The 14039-nt window shown below is 52.5% G+C and overlaps 4 protein-coding genes across 4 annotated transcripts; 2 read left to right on the top strand and 2 right to left on the bottom strand.

Annotated features, from left to right (window-relative positions):
* Nucleotides 1–429: 429 nt before the first annotated feature.
* On the top strand, nucleotides 430–2488 carry ppe1 (putative ribosomal protein/carboxylic ester hydrolase (Ppe1); the record flags this gene model as incomplete). Its single annotated transcript, XM_025675578.1, has 6 exons — nucleotides 430–515; nucleotides 561–653; nucleotides 713–1245; nucleotides 1380–1470; nucleotides 1552–1805; nucleotides 1948–2488. The coding sequence occupies 6 exons, from the start codon at nucleotides 430–432 to the stop codon at nucleotides 2163–2165; spliced, it is 1275 nt and encodes a 424-aa protein (XP_025528407.1). The 3' UTR covers nucleotides 2166–2488.
* Nucleotides 2289–5519, bottom strand: BO86DRAFT_447715 (putative transcription initiation factor TFIID subunit). The gene is made up of 5 exons (XM_025676601.1): nucleotides 5193–5519; nucleotides 4668–4809; nucleotides 4577–4620; nucleotides 3707–4521; nucleotides 2289–3650 (listed from the first exon to the last, which is right to left on the bottom strand). The coding sequence occupies exons 1-5, from the start codon at nucleotides 5376–5378 to the stop codon at nucleotides 2597–2599; spliced, it is 2241 nt and encodes a 746-aa protein (XP_025528406.1). The 5' UTR covers nucleotides 5379–5519; the 3' UTR covers nucleotides 2289–2596.
* A 186-nt stretch (nucleotides 5520–5705) lies between these two features.
* BO86DRAFT_388677 (mediator of RNA polymerase II transcription subunit 11) lies at nucleotides 5706–6572 on the top strand. The gene is made up of 2 exons (XM_025671915.1): nucleotides 5706–5841; nucleotides 5973–6572. Exons 1-2 carry the CDS (start codon nucleotides 5755–5757, stop codon nucleotides 6444–6446), a joined length of 561 nt encoding a protein of 186 aa, XP_025528405.1. The 5' UTR covers nucleotides 5706–5754; the 3' UTR covers nucleotides 6447–6572.
* Nucleotides 6573–7390: 818 nt separating this feature from the next.
* On the bottom strand, nucleotides 7391–12453 carry mph1 (3'-5' DNA helicase; the record flags this gene model as incomplete). Its single annotated transcript, XM_025675074.1, has 4 exons — nucleotides 7391–8000; nucleotides 9419–11544; nucleotides 11578–11636; nucleotides 11670–12453. The coding sequence occupies 4 exons, from the start codon at nucleotides 12451–12453 to the stop codon at nucleotides 7391–7393; spliced, it is 3579 nt and encodes a 1192-aa protein (XP_025528404.1).
* Nucleotides 12454–14039: the final 1586 nt, after the last annotated feature.

The following is a 14039-nucleotide window of genomic DNA, read 5'->3' as shown; positions in this document are numbered from 1 at the left end:
TGCCACACGATCTACTCGTTTTAATCCAACCGAAAGCCTGGGTCTCATCTCATCTAACTACCAAAAGCTTGGAATCAGATCCACTGTCAAAAGCGGCATTAGTGACCGGTGCGTGCGGCGTGTCCCCACTGCTGCGCCTATCTGACCATGCAACAGACAGGGAAAATCTATGCAACAGCAATCAAAACAATTTGTCTGTAAACAATCAATTGAGACAATTGCCAGCCTGCGCCCATTCTGCATCATCCAGGACGTTGTTTCTTGGCGGGGCCACTCAATCCCCACAATTCAGACTACACCGCACCACCGCATGCTCCACTCCGTTGTCTGCTGTTGCGCATCATATCCTTGTGTTGATCGAACCTACATAGCAACTCTGCCAGTGGCAGTATTTCCCCCTTGTCAGACAGCAGAAGCCCAATCACATTCATGAGCGACTTGCAGAAATCCTTCGCCAAATCGAAATTGGCCAAGCTCTCGCACCAGCTACCCCCTAACATTCTGTCCGCGACTCCGTCCTCTTTCATGTTCCCCCTCAACGAGGAGCAGGGAGAGTCCAGTCACGATGAGGACTACTCCTCCGCTTCATCCACTGGCACGATAATCCCTTCACCCAGTCGCAATCTATTCGCCAGACCAAATGGTGGTCGCGGGTAAGGAGTTCATCCATTTAGCAGAGCCAGTGCTTCACAACCATCTAATGCCTCTTCAGATCCCCTCAAACAAGCTTAAGCTGGACCGAGTTCTTCACTAAAGACCTGCATCTCACTCAGGTCGACCCCAGCACCAACACGCGCATCATCCACCATGTATACCTCACGCCCCCCGCCGACTCCGGCAGTCCGCTCTTCGTGATGCACCACGGCGCCGGCTCCTCAGGTCTTTCGTTCGCCGCGTGCGCCGAAGAGATCCGCAAGCTCCTCCCCAAAGCAGGCATCTTATCGCTCGATGCTCGTCACCACGGCAGCACGGTCGTGACGACAGCCTCCCCCGCCGACGACGAGGGGAACGACAGGGCCCCTCAGAAAGAAGACGGCTCACCCGCTCTCGATCTCAGCCTGGAGACCCTCAACCGGGATCTCGTCTTCGTCGTCCGCGAAACCCAGCGCCAGATGGGCTGGGACGGTCTCCCAGACCTGATCCTCGTCGGGCACAGCCTAGGCGGCGCCGTGATAACCGACGTCGCAAAGACCGGCGATTTAGGGTCGAAAGTATTGGCCTATGCCGTTCTGGATGTTGTTGAAGGTACGTCCTACGCAACCACATACCCCTACCCTGACTCTTCGCCGGGCTTCATCATCACCACCACCGTCGTCATTGCCCTCAGCTCAAGAGGCAAAGCCACTGAAGAAAGTAAACCTGACCACTCCCAAAAACAGGATCCGCAATGGACGCCCTCCAAAGCATGGAAACATATCTCTTGACCCGACCCTCCCGCTTCCCTTCCATAGCCTCCGGCATAGAATGGCAGTAAGTCAAAACCAACCCCGTCCCAAATCGCCCTTCTCCAAGTGGCCTTCTAATTATAATGTCCCGGGACGGGACCAAAAGCACTCGCTCGCGCACCATCCGCAACAAAACCTCCGCCCGCATCTCCGTCCCCTCCCTTCTCTACGAACAACCCACCCCGACAGACCCCACCAAACCCTGGGTTTGGCGCACCAACCTGTCCGAGACCAAGCCCTTCTGGGAGAACTGGTTCATCAGCCTGAGTCGGAAGTTCCTCGATGCGCGCGGCGGCAAACTCCTCCTGCTGGCGGGGACGGATCGGCTCGATAAGGAGTTGATGATCGGGCAGATGCAAGGTAACGCTTAAAAATCCCCCCTCCCCCCTTTCTGTCCATTCCCAGTGACTCGTTCTTTCCTGCAGTAACGTGATTCGAGTAAAGGTTTTGGCTTGAGAAGAAAAGAGAGCTAACATTAAACAATTGATTGATGAAACTTTAGGCAAATACCAATTACAGGTTCTGCCGGAAGCGGGCCATTTCATTCAGGAAGACCAGCCAGCCAAGACGGCGCAGATTCTGGTGGACTTCTACAAGAGGAATGATCGAAGTGCATTGGTGCTGCCGCCCAAGGTGGCGGACATGCAGGCGCAGGCGGCCATGAGCAAAGGGGACGGCGCTGGGCTAGGCTCTGGAGTTGGGGCCTTCAAGAGGGTGTAGAAGGTATATACGACTAGAGTGTATGTCTTGTATGTTCTGTTGAGAGGGGTTATCTGTGTATAGGTGCAAATTCAGGTATGAAGAAAAAAGTGTACAGAAGATAATGAGATCTGTATTGTTGTGTTCTGGTTTCTTCAACAAGCCCCCCCGGCTCCAACTTTGAAACATAATGCTGCCTGCCAAATAAACACCAAAAGCCCACCGGCCATCCCATTTCGCATTTTGCATCCAGGACGCCGCCAAATCATCCAGCCAAATCACTAACGAGTACATGCGGTAATGCAAATCAGGGAGAAGACAGGATGTCTCGACAGAAAAGCAGATTGAGGTGATAAGATAGAAATAAATAAAGACAAAAAGAAAAAGAGAAACGGGTATCTGGCGCCACTGTGCATGCAAATCACACAACCCTTCTCCTCCGTCGACCCCTTTCAAGGAAGATAAGCACCTCCAGCCATGATCAGATTCATATTGGTGAACTTGACCTTGTATACTGGACTTTTCTTGGTCGGGAACGCGCTGATCTGGTCAGGTGTTACGACCACATCCTTGCCCTTCTTCTTGCTTCCAATGCCAGGTCCAACGGAGCTGGAGGCTTGTGTGCTGGCCGCAGGAGGATTGCCGCCGTCGACCTTGGTTCCCGCGCCGCCCTCACCGACAACCCGACCCTGAGACGGATCCTGTGCAGGACCAGCCACGTCCCAGACACGGACTGTACCGTCAGCACCGCCAGAGACTAAAATATTCGATTCTACGCTCCAGCTAAGGGACCAGATGCCACCCTTGCCATGACCGCGCATGCGCTTGAGAAGTCGTCCTGGGGCTAGGTCCCAGAGAAGGATCGACCCGTGGTCATCAGCCGATGCGAGGAGCTTTCCATCACGGCTACACGACAGAGCTGTGATGTTTCCTGTGTGGCCAGTGAACATACGGACGGCATTTCCCGTAGTCACGGCCCACATGCGCACGGTGTGATCGGAGCTACCGGTGAAAATATATGCCGAGTTGGGGTGGAAGCAGACGCAGTCGACATCCTGGTCGTGTCCGACGAAGATACGTTGTTGACGGATGTGGTCGGTGACCCAGAGGCGTGCGGTCTTGTCATGGCCACCGGACACGAAGTAGTGACCGAATGGGCCCCACTGCAAATCCCAAACGGGCTGATCGTGGCCCTTGTAAACTACCATGCATTGCCACAGATCCAGAGACCAGAGACGGATAGTTCGATCGGCTGACGAAGAGAGCAACCAACGGGCATTAGTCGGCGCAATGGCATTGTCGGCACGCGTGATGGAAGGCGCGAATGCTACAGAATAGACAGGTCCAGCATGTCCAATCAGGCGACGAGAATTCGAGGGCGCATCATCCACATTGTCGTACGTCGACTGGATCTTCTTCCCATCCATGCTCCAGACCCGAATATAGGACTCCTGCATACCAGCCGCAACGAGCATAAGGTCATCGGAGAAGTCCAGGCAGTTGACGCTGGATACAGTCAGTCGCGGGATATCATGACAAGCACGAAGGTAGGCACTACTTACCCATCGTAGGTATTATGGAATGTAAACATGCAGACACTAACGGCCGGCCCGACACCACCGGTTCTACCTTCGATCCTAAACCTGTCGCGGTTCTCTTTGACCTTTTGGACCTCGATCGCGACGTCTCGGGCGGTCGATGGGGGATAGGGGATATCAGCGCGAGTAGGCGCTTCTTCGTCGTCCTCTTTCTTGATCATCTGCTCGAACTCTTGAATCAAAGTGTTTTGCCCCGGGCCCGGAGGATGCTTGGCGTCTTCATCCGCGAGCTCGCCGCGTACGTCAGTCTCCAGGGTCGACTCAAGTGGTAATTTTCCAAGCTTCAGTCTAGGCAAGGTTCCGGCCATGTTCGGATTATCTCCGGTGTAAGCAGACCCGGGGTGGTGACCGGGAATACCCTCATCTTCGCTGGGAAATGTCTGGGTGCCATCACTTTGGCCGAGCATGGCGGCGAAACTAAATCGGTCGTCGGACGTGCGCTCTTTTGTGATGATGGTACAGTAACTGCTCAGGATTGCAGTCATATCAGATCCGCCCTCTTTCTGCTTGCTTTCTAAGAATTGCATGAGGTTTGAGAATGCCGGGTTGCTGAGGACCAAGCGGTATTTGTTGGTTCTATAGAGTTTGGCAGTAGCGTTGTCCTGAACATGTTCCGGGAGACTGATGGGCTCCAAAGCGCGAACATCTTCTGTGTGCTCCGGCAAGAAGAGGTTCTTGTTCATGTCGAAAAATTGCTTCGCCTCTTGAGGCTTAAATGAGGACACCATGTTGAGGAAGGTGTAGACAAAGAGCGGCCACAGCACACGTCTGAGTTCAGGCTGTCGAGTGCTTGTAAGCATGATTTAACTGCAGGCCTTAGTATGAAGGGCATACCTTGTAAAGATCCAAGTTATCTTCAACCCAGACCTTAAGCAAATCTATAACAGCGTTAGACAAATGAGAGAAAAGGGTAGGACGAACTTACCGAAGCCAAGTCGGTACTTAGGACGCGCATCTTCGCCAAGAGGGGGCATCGGCGGGCGGCCATCAATCTCTTGATGCGCCGATTCTATGCGCAGCATAGCCTCTGTGCGACTATAGCCTTTCTTGGCCAAGTAGTCAATGACCTGTTTTTCAGACATCTGTGTCAGTATTTGGCGAAGCAATTATAAGAGACTTTGGTTGATATCATCAAATGTAGACATCACAGCAAGGGCCTTCTTAGTTGAAGAGACGATGAGATCCAGCAACACTTAGAGCCCAAAGGACAACCAGTGTCACACGTTTAACGTCTTCACTGGCTTCTCTCTCTTTGTGAATAAAGACAATAGCCGTTGAACGGTACGAAATTCAAAGCACCCTCACGGCACCTTCACGGCACCTTCACGGCGACGTCTGCAAAGTGAATGCACAATAACATGCCTGAACCCGCACAACACCCCCATCTCCGCAAGAACCACCTTCCGCGGCACAGAGCACAACAGACCAGGAACGAGAGACGAATACATACTATTTGATTGAGATTTTGCTGCGACATCGGTCCCCCCGGCGGCGGCGGCGGCGGAGCAGGGGGGCCAGGCGTCACAGGGCCAGTGTTGGTCATGGGTTGTTGAGGAGGCATCGACATCCCACCTGGACCGGGCCCCATACTTCCACTTCGGGGAGCTGGGCTCGGGGCCCCGCCTGGCGCAGACATGGCTGCTGGATGATTTGATAGGGTCGATTCAACGGGGGGCACAAGAGCTCCTATATGCCGAGCGGAGGAGGTCCAGTTCGAATAAGAGAAAGATGCGACGGCGCTCAGAAGGCTAGCAAAGAGAGAGAGGAAGAGACCGACACGCGGACGGGGAGGGAAGCAGTTCGGGATGCGATTCAACCCGGAGGTTTTGCGAAGTCCGCAGCTCGAGAACACTAACCCTTTTGTGCACTAGCGTGTTGCTGGCCCTGGTCTCATCACGTGATGATAGGCTCGGTAGATTGCACTGTGCCCCGTTGATGCACCTATCATCATCAAGAGCAATCACTGGCTTGCTGCTGCAATTCACACTGTGCCTTACACTGTTCAGAGCACCATGGCCGAGTCGGGCAACGATTCTAGGTCTCCGGACCAAATCTTTACTTCCGCCGATCGCATTCGGCAGCTTAATGAGATCGACAAGGTAAGCTACCTACCATCTGGAGAAGCTAGACCTGCGACAACGTGCATCCTACTCGAGAATGGAGCTCAAACTACCGACTACCAGCACTGCAACACTATCTGGAATCTTGTATTAATTGGAACTGTGTTAAGGATGTCGCACAACTGATCCACTCCGCCGGTCTCGCTATCCAAGCCCTTACCAACACCCGAACCACCGACTCGCCTGCGGAGAACAACTCCTTAGCCGCCCACAAAACACGCTTCAAAGAGGCCACATCGCAGTACTTTGCGCTTCTATCGTCCATTGATGTCCGACTGCGACGACAGGTGTACGCCCTCGAGGAGGCCGGGATTCTCGCGCCGGAGACGGCCGCGACGGCAACGAACTCCCGCACAGGCGAGTTGGCAGGCGCTGGTGCGGCAGCGGCGGCCGCATTGTCAAACCCGTTGGATGTGAGCTGGCTCAACAGTCGAAAGGACACGGTCGGGAAGGATAAAGAGGCAGAGCTGTGGGCTGCGGCAAGGGAGTTTGTCGAGCAGCTCGCTCGGCATGGGCCTTCGTCGGCAACCGCTGGACATGGGTTGAAAACGGAGGATGGACAGGAAGACATGGAGATGGACTGATGAACGATGGCCTGAAGCAGGCACATGCATGCTTTTGAGCAGATACTCCGGATCTCTGCATTCGGGTGTCGACGAATGGAGGATCTCAACAACTATTCGCGTGGACAATGGTTTGTTAAAAATACGAGTCTATGATACCCAAGCTTATTTATACAACTGTGCTTATTCCGCACGACGAAGCTTTGAGCCATTGCTAGGCTCAAGTAAAATCCTTACACTAAAAGCGCCAGAGTCAAACTATGATCGGATCCCCAGGAACCTTAAAACTACATACAATCAAGTGAATGGCAAACTCACGGGATAGAAAGACGAACGTCTAGATGATGTTGACAGGTAAAAGATCCTCTTGCTTTTACAACTCCAAGCAATGAATGCGGCTACCGCTGCATGGATCTGATCATCTCGGCGTGATTAGCCCGCTCCTTGTTCGCCTCCGTCAAGGACGAAAGACCTGCAACATGTCAGTATTACGGTACCATGCATTTCCGCAGCAGGAGAACTCACTACGCAGTTCACCGACAACATCCTTGGCCTTGCCAAAGTATACCTCCTCTGCAAGAATGTCCACATTAGCCTTCGTCCCGTACAGTATGCGCCTGGGTCTGGGTGCAGAGAGTTATAAACACATACGCAGCAGATTCCTCATCTTCAACTCCATATCCTCCACAAGCCGGCCAACGTTTGCAACGTGGCTTGCATCCGACTCGACGGGCAAATCGACCTCGACCTGGCGGGTCATGTTCCCGCTGAGGTCCATCTCACCCAGAGCCTCGGACTCATTCGCCAGATGGAGGATGACCGTGCTAGTCAGTTTGTAGTGGGACATGCGAGCTCTATCAGTAGCCTCGAAGACGTGGATGCTGTCCCACTCTCCCGAGCTCTTCGCACCAGGGGTGACTCCTATGGCCGAACCACATCGCGTTAGCAACGAGCCGAACCAGCATTTAAATGCCCCCACTTCCTGCAACCAAGCTCCACGAGCCCTCTGACTGTTGAGTATAGGAGATAGAAGCCGACGCACCCTTCTTGAGCAGAATCACGCCCGCAAACCCATCGTCCAAGTCCCAGAAGTACACGCTCCCCACGCCGCCCTCGTAGTATAGCTCCCGGTAGACATCGAAGGCCTCGTTGGCAGCAACCTCGAGCTTTCTCACCCGCTCACTGGGCACTGTTCCGTCATCGAGAGGGGGGTCGAATTCGTTGCTCCAGGGTGACCGGTAGCTGTCGCCATCCCGGTTGTAGTCGCAGAGCAAGTAATCCCGGTTTGTCTTGGGGCAGCGGCGGATCTCCAGGGGCTGATCAACGGACGATAAGAGATCTTCGGTCAGGTCAGGGACAATGGTGGTGATTGCCTGTAAGTTCTGCTTGGTGTCGCGGGGGTTGAGGCGCCGGAGGAGGTCCCTAGAAGCAGCACGATGCTGGTGGTCAGCGGAATGCTGCAAGCGGGGTTGCACGGCGAGGGGCTGACCTTCGCCGATGCGGACAGAGAGGGGAGCTTGTTTGGGAGATTTGGAGGAAGGTGAAGGGTTGAATGAAGGGTTCAGCCGGGACACACTTACAGCGCACTATCAAATTGCGCATCAGCCATGATTGTGAAGGGTTGCTGAAATCAAACTGTAGTGTTTAGGTTGCTGTTTACTTTCCCAGTTACCTTACCTTTCCAGCCCGGGGGGGGAGTGACGGTGGATCACTGTAAGCGGTGTAGCGCGGCTGGTTGGAGAAAGCGGGTCGATCAATGCCTGCCCCTTAAGTTATCACTCGAGTCAAGTATACAGTTACTTGCCTTGTTCATGCTTGAAAAGAGCCTCAACAAAGGTCTGCTACTATCAGGTCAAGGTCAAAATTGTTATGGAGGGCTTTTACAGACCATTACAGGAAGATGCCTTGCTTTCAGAGAGGCACCTGTCCTTTTCTGGCTCTTCAATGATAGCAGCCTACTGATGTGGAATAAGCATCACAGAAGTGATCAAGGCAAAGATAGGCAAGTGGAAATCGAACAAGTATCATTTCTTGAAATATCTATCTGTGTCTATGAGGTACATACTCAGGGTCACAGTGACCTGCCCAGAGGAGTGTGTAGACGACTCCGCAGCTACACTAGAGTATCGCACCGGGCTATCTCCACTGATAACACCACCGCAGGCAAGTTAGGTAGCCGTATGGAATGTCGCTCACAATCTCTCGCCTGGTAGACACTGCAGTAAAAGGGCTTCTGGTTTCTGGTAAGACGGTTTCGTATGAACGTAACGGCCCCGAACATAGCAAATTAGAAACACAGACTAGACAAATCAGCTTCATTGAGACTTTCTGTGGCTTCCAATTTATGGTGCTGTGAACTCTCTTCAATATTCAATTCGGTGGACACTCAATCGGCTAAACGTGTTATGTGAGAAGGCCATAAGCTGATGCAGGCCATCCCGATATGCAGGCTAAAGCTGGCATCAAGTTCATGGTCGAGAGAGGCAGTATGGTATTCGTCACGCTGAATGAGCTCTCCGTGGCCTACTATGGCGAGTACATTGGAGGGTCATAGAACGGATGCCCAGGGGAAAAAAGGCAGGCCAGCCTTTTCTACCAATCGAAGGTTATATCCTGTCGAAAAGCAACATCCAATGCGGACTGGCACTTAACCAAATAGGAAAGTCCACCATCAATCATCGCTATCATCGCTCATGACGAATTGGCGGCTCCGCCGCTTTTTCTCAACGCTTCTGTCCAAAAGTGTAGACATGTCAGGAAAGTCTTCACCCATGTCCTCCGTCATTTGTGAGCAGAATAATGAATCGTCTGCTGCTGAATCTACAGCCGGGAGCTGGTGCTCCAAATTCCTCGGCGGTGGATTCGAGACATCCCTTTCCCCATTGGTCTCGCGTTTCATGGGGAGAACAAAATCAGACACTGTGCGCTGTGTGCGCCTGGCACCACAATCACGGCTGCTCATGTCGCCGGTGGTGCCTGGAATATCCTCATACTTGTCCGGGCTCAGCGCTAAGACACGCCGGTATTGCTGCTCGCAGTCCGCGGAAACTCGATCCATTTTCTGCAGGGTCCCAATCATGCGGCGGGTCAGAGACCCATGTTGTACTGCTTTAGTAGGCCGGGGAGCGAGCTGAAGGCGCGGGAAAGCGTCAGTTCGAGGATTGCAGATTGACGGTGCATCGGACTGTCCTGCCTTGCTGTAATGAACATCAAGCTCGTTTTGCTGCGCTGGAGTAAGCAGGACATCTTGGAGTGCCGGGAGATCAACGGGCTCTGGAGTAGGCGTGCGAGCCTTACTTTTCTTTGCTTCCCTACGCTTGCCGCCTTCAGCCAAGCTGGACGCTTTCGTGAAGCCTGTTTCCACATTATCTGGCATATGGAATTTCTTGGGTGGCCTCTTTGGAGGTCGGCCTTTCCGCTTAGGCTCAGGCAGCTCTCGCACAGTATTTTCCTCGGGTATTTCAATCGCCCGTTTATCAGCTACAGGCCGGATCCCCGAGGGAAGGATACGAGGGGACTGGTCTTCATGAAAAGTAAATCGGGTGCCGCTAGCAATCATCTGTTGCATCTTCTCGTAGTTGTCCTTTGCCTTAATATAGGACTCTTCCTCCTTGCCTTGCATCAGAAGCAACACAATGTTACCCGCTCGCTTCCGGCCAGTACGTCCCATGCGTTGAAGCATGCGAATTGGTGACGCGGACGAGTCGTAACAGACGATCAGGTCGACCTCGCCGATATCCAAACCCTCCTCACCGATCGAGGTTGCAACGATTGTGTTGTAAGTGCCGTTCTTGAACTTCTGCACAATGTCGAGTTGAGTTTTCTGGTTCATTCCTTCTGAGCCCTTGGCGCTACTCTGTCCAACAAAAACATGGGGTCGGATCATCGGCTCGTACCTTTTGAGGACTCGCGTTACCTCTTCGGCGCTGTCTCGAAAATGCACGAAGATCATCACTCTGGTTGCTGGTTTCGCCTGGTCCTCGCCTGTACCCGCACCTTCGCCCGCGTCCATGAAATGGTTCAAGACAACCTGCTTCAAGTATTCCAGCTTGGGGTGGCCAATGAATTCTGGGCTCTTAGTCCACGGTTGCAAATGGTTCATAAGTTTCTTGAAGCTCTCATCCTGAACAACTTGTCGTTGATATTTCCCACCCTTCTGCCCATCAGTATTGGACTGAAAATGCGCAAGGTGGCGGTAAAACGGAGTGATTCCGTGATATTTTAAGAGATCGATCCCATGGGCAAGGCTGGCAAGAACGGTGAAGATCGTATTCACTTTGCCCTTCAACCCGAAATGTGCATTCCGACCAACGTCCGACATCATCCACTGCTGTCTGGCTTTTGTCAATCCGAATGCAGTAAGTCCCATAGGATCACGGCCCCAGTAAGCATTGAGACTCCGAAGCTGGTCAACTAAAGGTTGGAGTGTCTTCGTCAATAGATCCATGCACAGAACCATTTCCTCGGAATTCTGGAATGTTTGCACTTCTATGTCCTTTGCATGAACATATTCCCGGATATCGAGGGATTGTTCTGTGCGGATCTCAACTCGGGAGATATCCAGCCCATCAATCACTGCCTGGACAGCTTCCACCGTAGAGCCAGGCGTTGCAGTTAAAGCGAGGACACGGAAACTTTGATTGTAGCGTCGAAGAAATTTCACAACCTCCACGTAGGCATACCCTCCTGTGGCGCGATGCGCCTCGTCTACAACAAGCAAAACGATGCGCTTAGGATCTGCAATCCCGGTCTTGAGATCGTTGACTAAGGTTTGGGGTGTCATGAAGAAAACGCGTTTCGCCTTCCATTCCTGAGCTCTGATGCCAGGGGCAGCTTCGCCGGTGAGCATTGTGGTCTGGGATCGTGGAATTCCTGCGATTTGAAAGCATGCGTCTATCTGTTGAGCGACTAGCGGCTTTGTAGGCGCGACAAATACGATCTGAGCGTCTTTGGTCCATCGTAGCCAATTCAACATGATGGTGGCTGCAATGAACGTTTTACCTAGACCAGTGGGCAGCGCCACGAGCAGGTTATGGAATAATCCTTTCTGGGCGATGTTGAACTGATAATCTCTGGTTTTCCCCAAATTGGTGGGATAAACCCATGTATCTAAAGCTTCCTGGTTTAATTTGTGTTGTGTTGGGGGCTCGACCTTCTCGGGTGGTGACATGAACTGTTCGCCTCGCGGGGGCTGGTTTGCTGGACTCCGGACTGCCATGTCAAATAAAGTCGTCTGCCGAACACCCAGTGGACGATTGACACTCTGCGTAAAAGTGCCTGATACCAGTCGACCATGAGTTGGGGGAGGAGGAGACAAGGATAGATCGGAGTCAAAGGCATCGTCCGGTATGTCGTTCAGAAATTCTGCAGGAATATCCATGGCTTCGCCTGTCTGTTCACTCGAGGAGCGATCCAACGATGAAGGCTTTAGGTGATTAAGAGCTGTCTTGTGAAATTCTTTAGAGCTTTCTTTCTCAAATGATTGCAACGAAGCCTCAATGGCCGCCTTTAGGGCGTCATCGTCGTCAAATTCATCATTGGTCTCATCACACTCGCCTCTTCCGCTCACTGCGTATGTTGCCGGAACGTTCATCGGGGGAGGTAACTCTGGGTCCGGCTTCTTCCATCGCGGGCCTCGGATCATCTCTGGAGGTGATTGAGGTTGCGTGAGTTGGGTGACGAAGATGTTCTCCTGGACATTTCTGTTCTTGGGCACGAACAGTTTATACTTGGAATACGCCTCCGGCTCCTCAGAATCGCGGAAGTGATGTGATGGTCGCTCTGGAGAGCGTAACTCCTCGTCCTCGCCTTCGCTAGAATAATGTGAGGTCTCTCGCGTGTCACGTCGGTCATGTTGAATCTTTCGCAGTGATAGGTTCTGCTTGTTGGCTTTCAGGCGACGGCGCTTGGCCGGCCTGGGAGAACTCCGTTCGGTCGGCGTGGCTGCGGCATCAGAGTCATCGTCAACAACGAAATCCCTGAGATCATCATCAAAATAGTCGGAAGAGTCCCCTTCCAGGTCAGACATGTCGAACCCAACGTGGCTCGTTGGGATCAAAGCCGCTGCAGGTTTGCGCTGGCCATGTTCTTAACGCGACGCGTCGGGACCGCGATCACATGTTGGCTTAGTCATGAAATCCTCATAACTTCCTAATTTGGCGTAACCGCTCGTCCTCCGCTCAACTTCGATTCAGCGGAAAGACTCAGCTCCGAAGACGAAAACCTCATTTTTTTCCGAGGCAAAGCGTGTCAAGATACCACTTGTGAGGTGCTCTGACCATTGTGCTCTTGGACTGTCATCAGAGTCAGATTCAATTGACCGAAGTCGCGTATACACACCCCACTCATGTTGTGGAACTTCGTTGGTCTCTTTGACCACAAGCAATGGCCACGAGTGGGATAGATGTTTTTTACATTAATTTGGTTATCTACTGAGTGCTAGAAACTTCCAGTGTGTCTTCGCAATTTCACATTCATGTTCTGGGCTATATTATTGAATTAAGGGAGCCAACTTGGGGTGAATTATCCATTTAGCGTGCTCACTAAAACAACCACAAACAACACAAAACAAGAAGATAAGTAAAGCACGAGCCACAATGGCGGACAAGGCAGTTAGTTGCCTTGGTACTAAGTCAGTAAGTCAGACCAAGCTAACTAGTCACGCCGTACTGAGTACTTTGGCACTTTCCAATTGCCACCACACTTAGAAGCATACGGAGTAGAAGATCGAAACTCTGATGTGTGAGATTCTGCCATGTCCGGGGAAATCCAGGATTTGATAACTTGGCCAGGCAGCACCTGAAGATCCTGTGGTGTAACACCGGGTTCAATATTCTGTAGGGATGAGGGACGGCAGCTCCAATCAATCTGGGGGTCTTGGGGTAATGGAGACCAGGAGCGATCCGTAGTGTTGCAGCCACGGAACTTTAATCACCCATCACCTTGATGGTTCCGAGCAAGCGCCCTTTTCTTTTGTGAGCGGTCTTGTGGTTGCTCGTAAGGAGACTACACTGTAAGATTATTATTAGGATCTCTGCACTATGCAGGCTGCAGGCTGCACTCCAGAGAGATTTGACAGACCTTTCCGCATGACCTTCGCTCACGGCCACTGCCACTGCCACGAGCATTCAATCAGCTCATTGTTCTGGCTTGAATTAGCCAAGCGAAGAGCGAGCCGGGCTTATCAGCGCCCAGTTTTCTCCCTGGGTGTGGAGCAGCCAGCGAAGAGGCGGATAAGAGCTTTGAGCGATGGGTGGACGCAGAACGAGACTAAGGAGGGCTAAAGTCAGACTAACAGCGACGGTAGTGCCACTCCAGGGTTATTTTTGGGGCCGATCCCTCTTGGAGCTGCTTGGTCCCCAGATTTCCCAAGGGTCTGTCCACCCTTCGCGCTTCACCGGGAAATTGTCTCCTTTGAGTGAGGGAAAAGTGGACTCGAAGTGGAGTTTTGAGTCGGACTTCTTTTAGATCTGTTTGCGGATTCGGGGCCACCTCCGTCACTGAAGCTAGTCTTTCTACTCAGTATCAACAGGTCAGTCAGTCACTCGAGAGAAGAATCTTCGTAGATCATCGTAGATAGCAAGGGCAAGCAAAAAGACAGACTTAGGGGGGGAG

Source organism: Aspergillus japonicus, assembly GCF_003184785.1.
Source record: "Aspergillus japonicus CBS 114.51 unplaced genomic scaffold BO86scaffold_19, whole genome shotgun sequence".
Classification (NCBI taxonomy): domain Eukaryota; kingdom Fungi; phylum Ascomycota; class Eurotiomycetes; order Eurotiales; family Aspergillaceae; genus Aspergillus; species Aspergillus japonicus.
The sequence above is the reverse complement of the archived record's forward strand: the minus strand, read 5'-3'. Positions and strand labels throughout refer to the sequence as shown.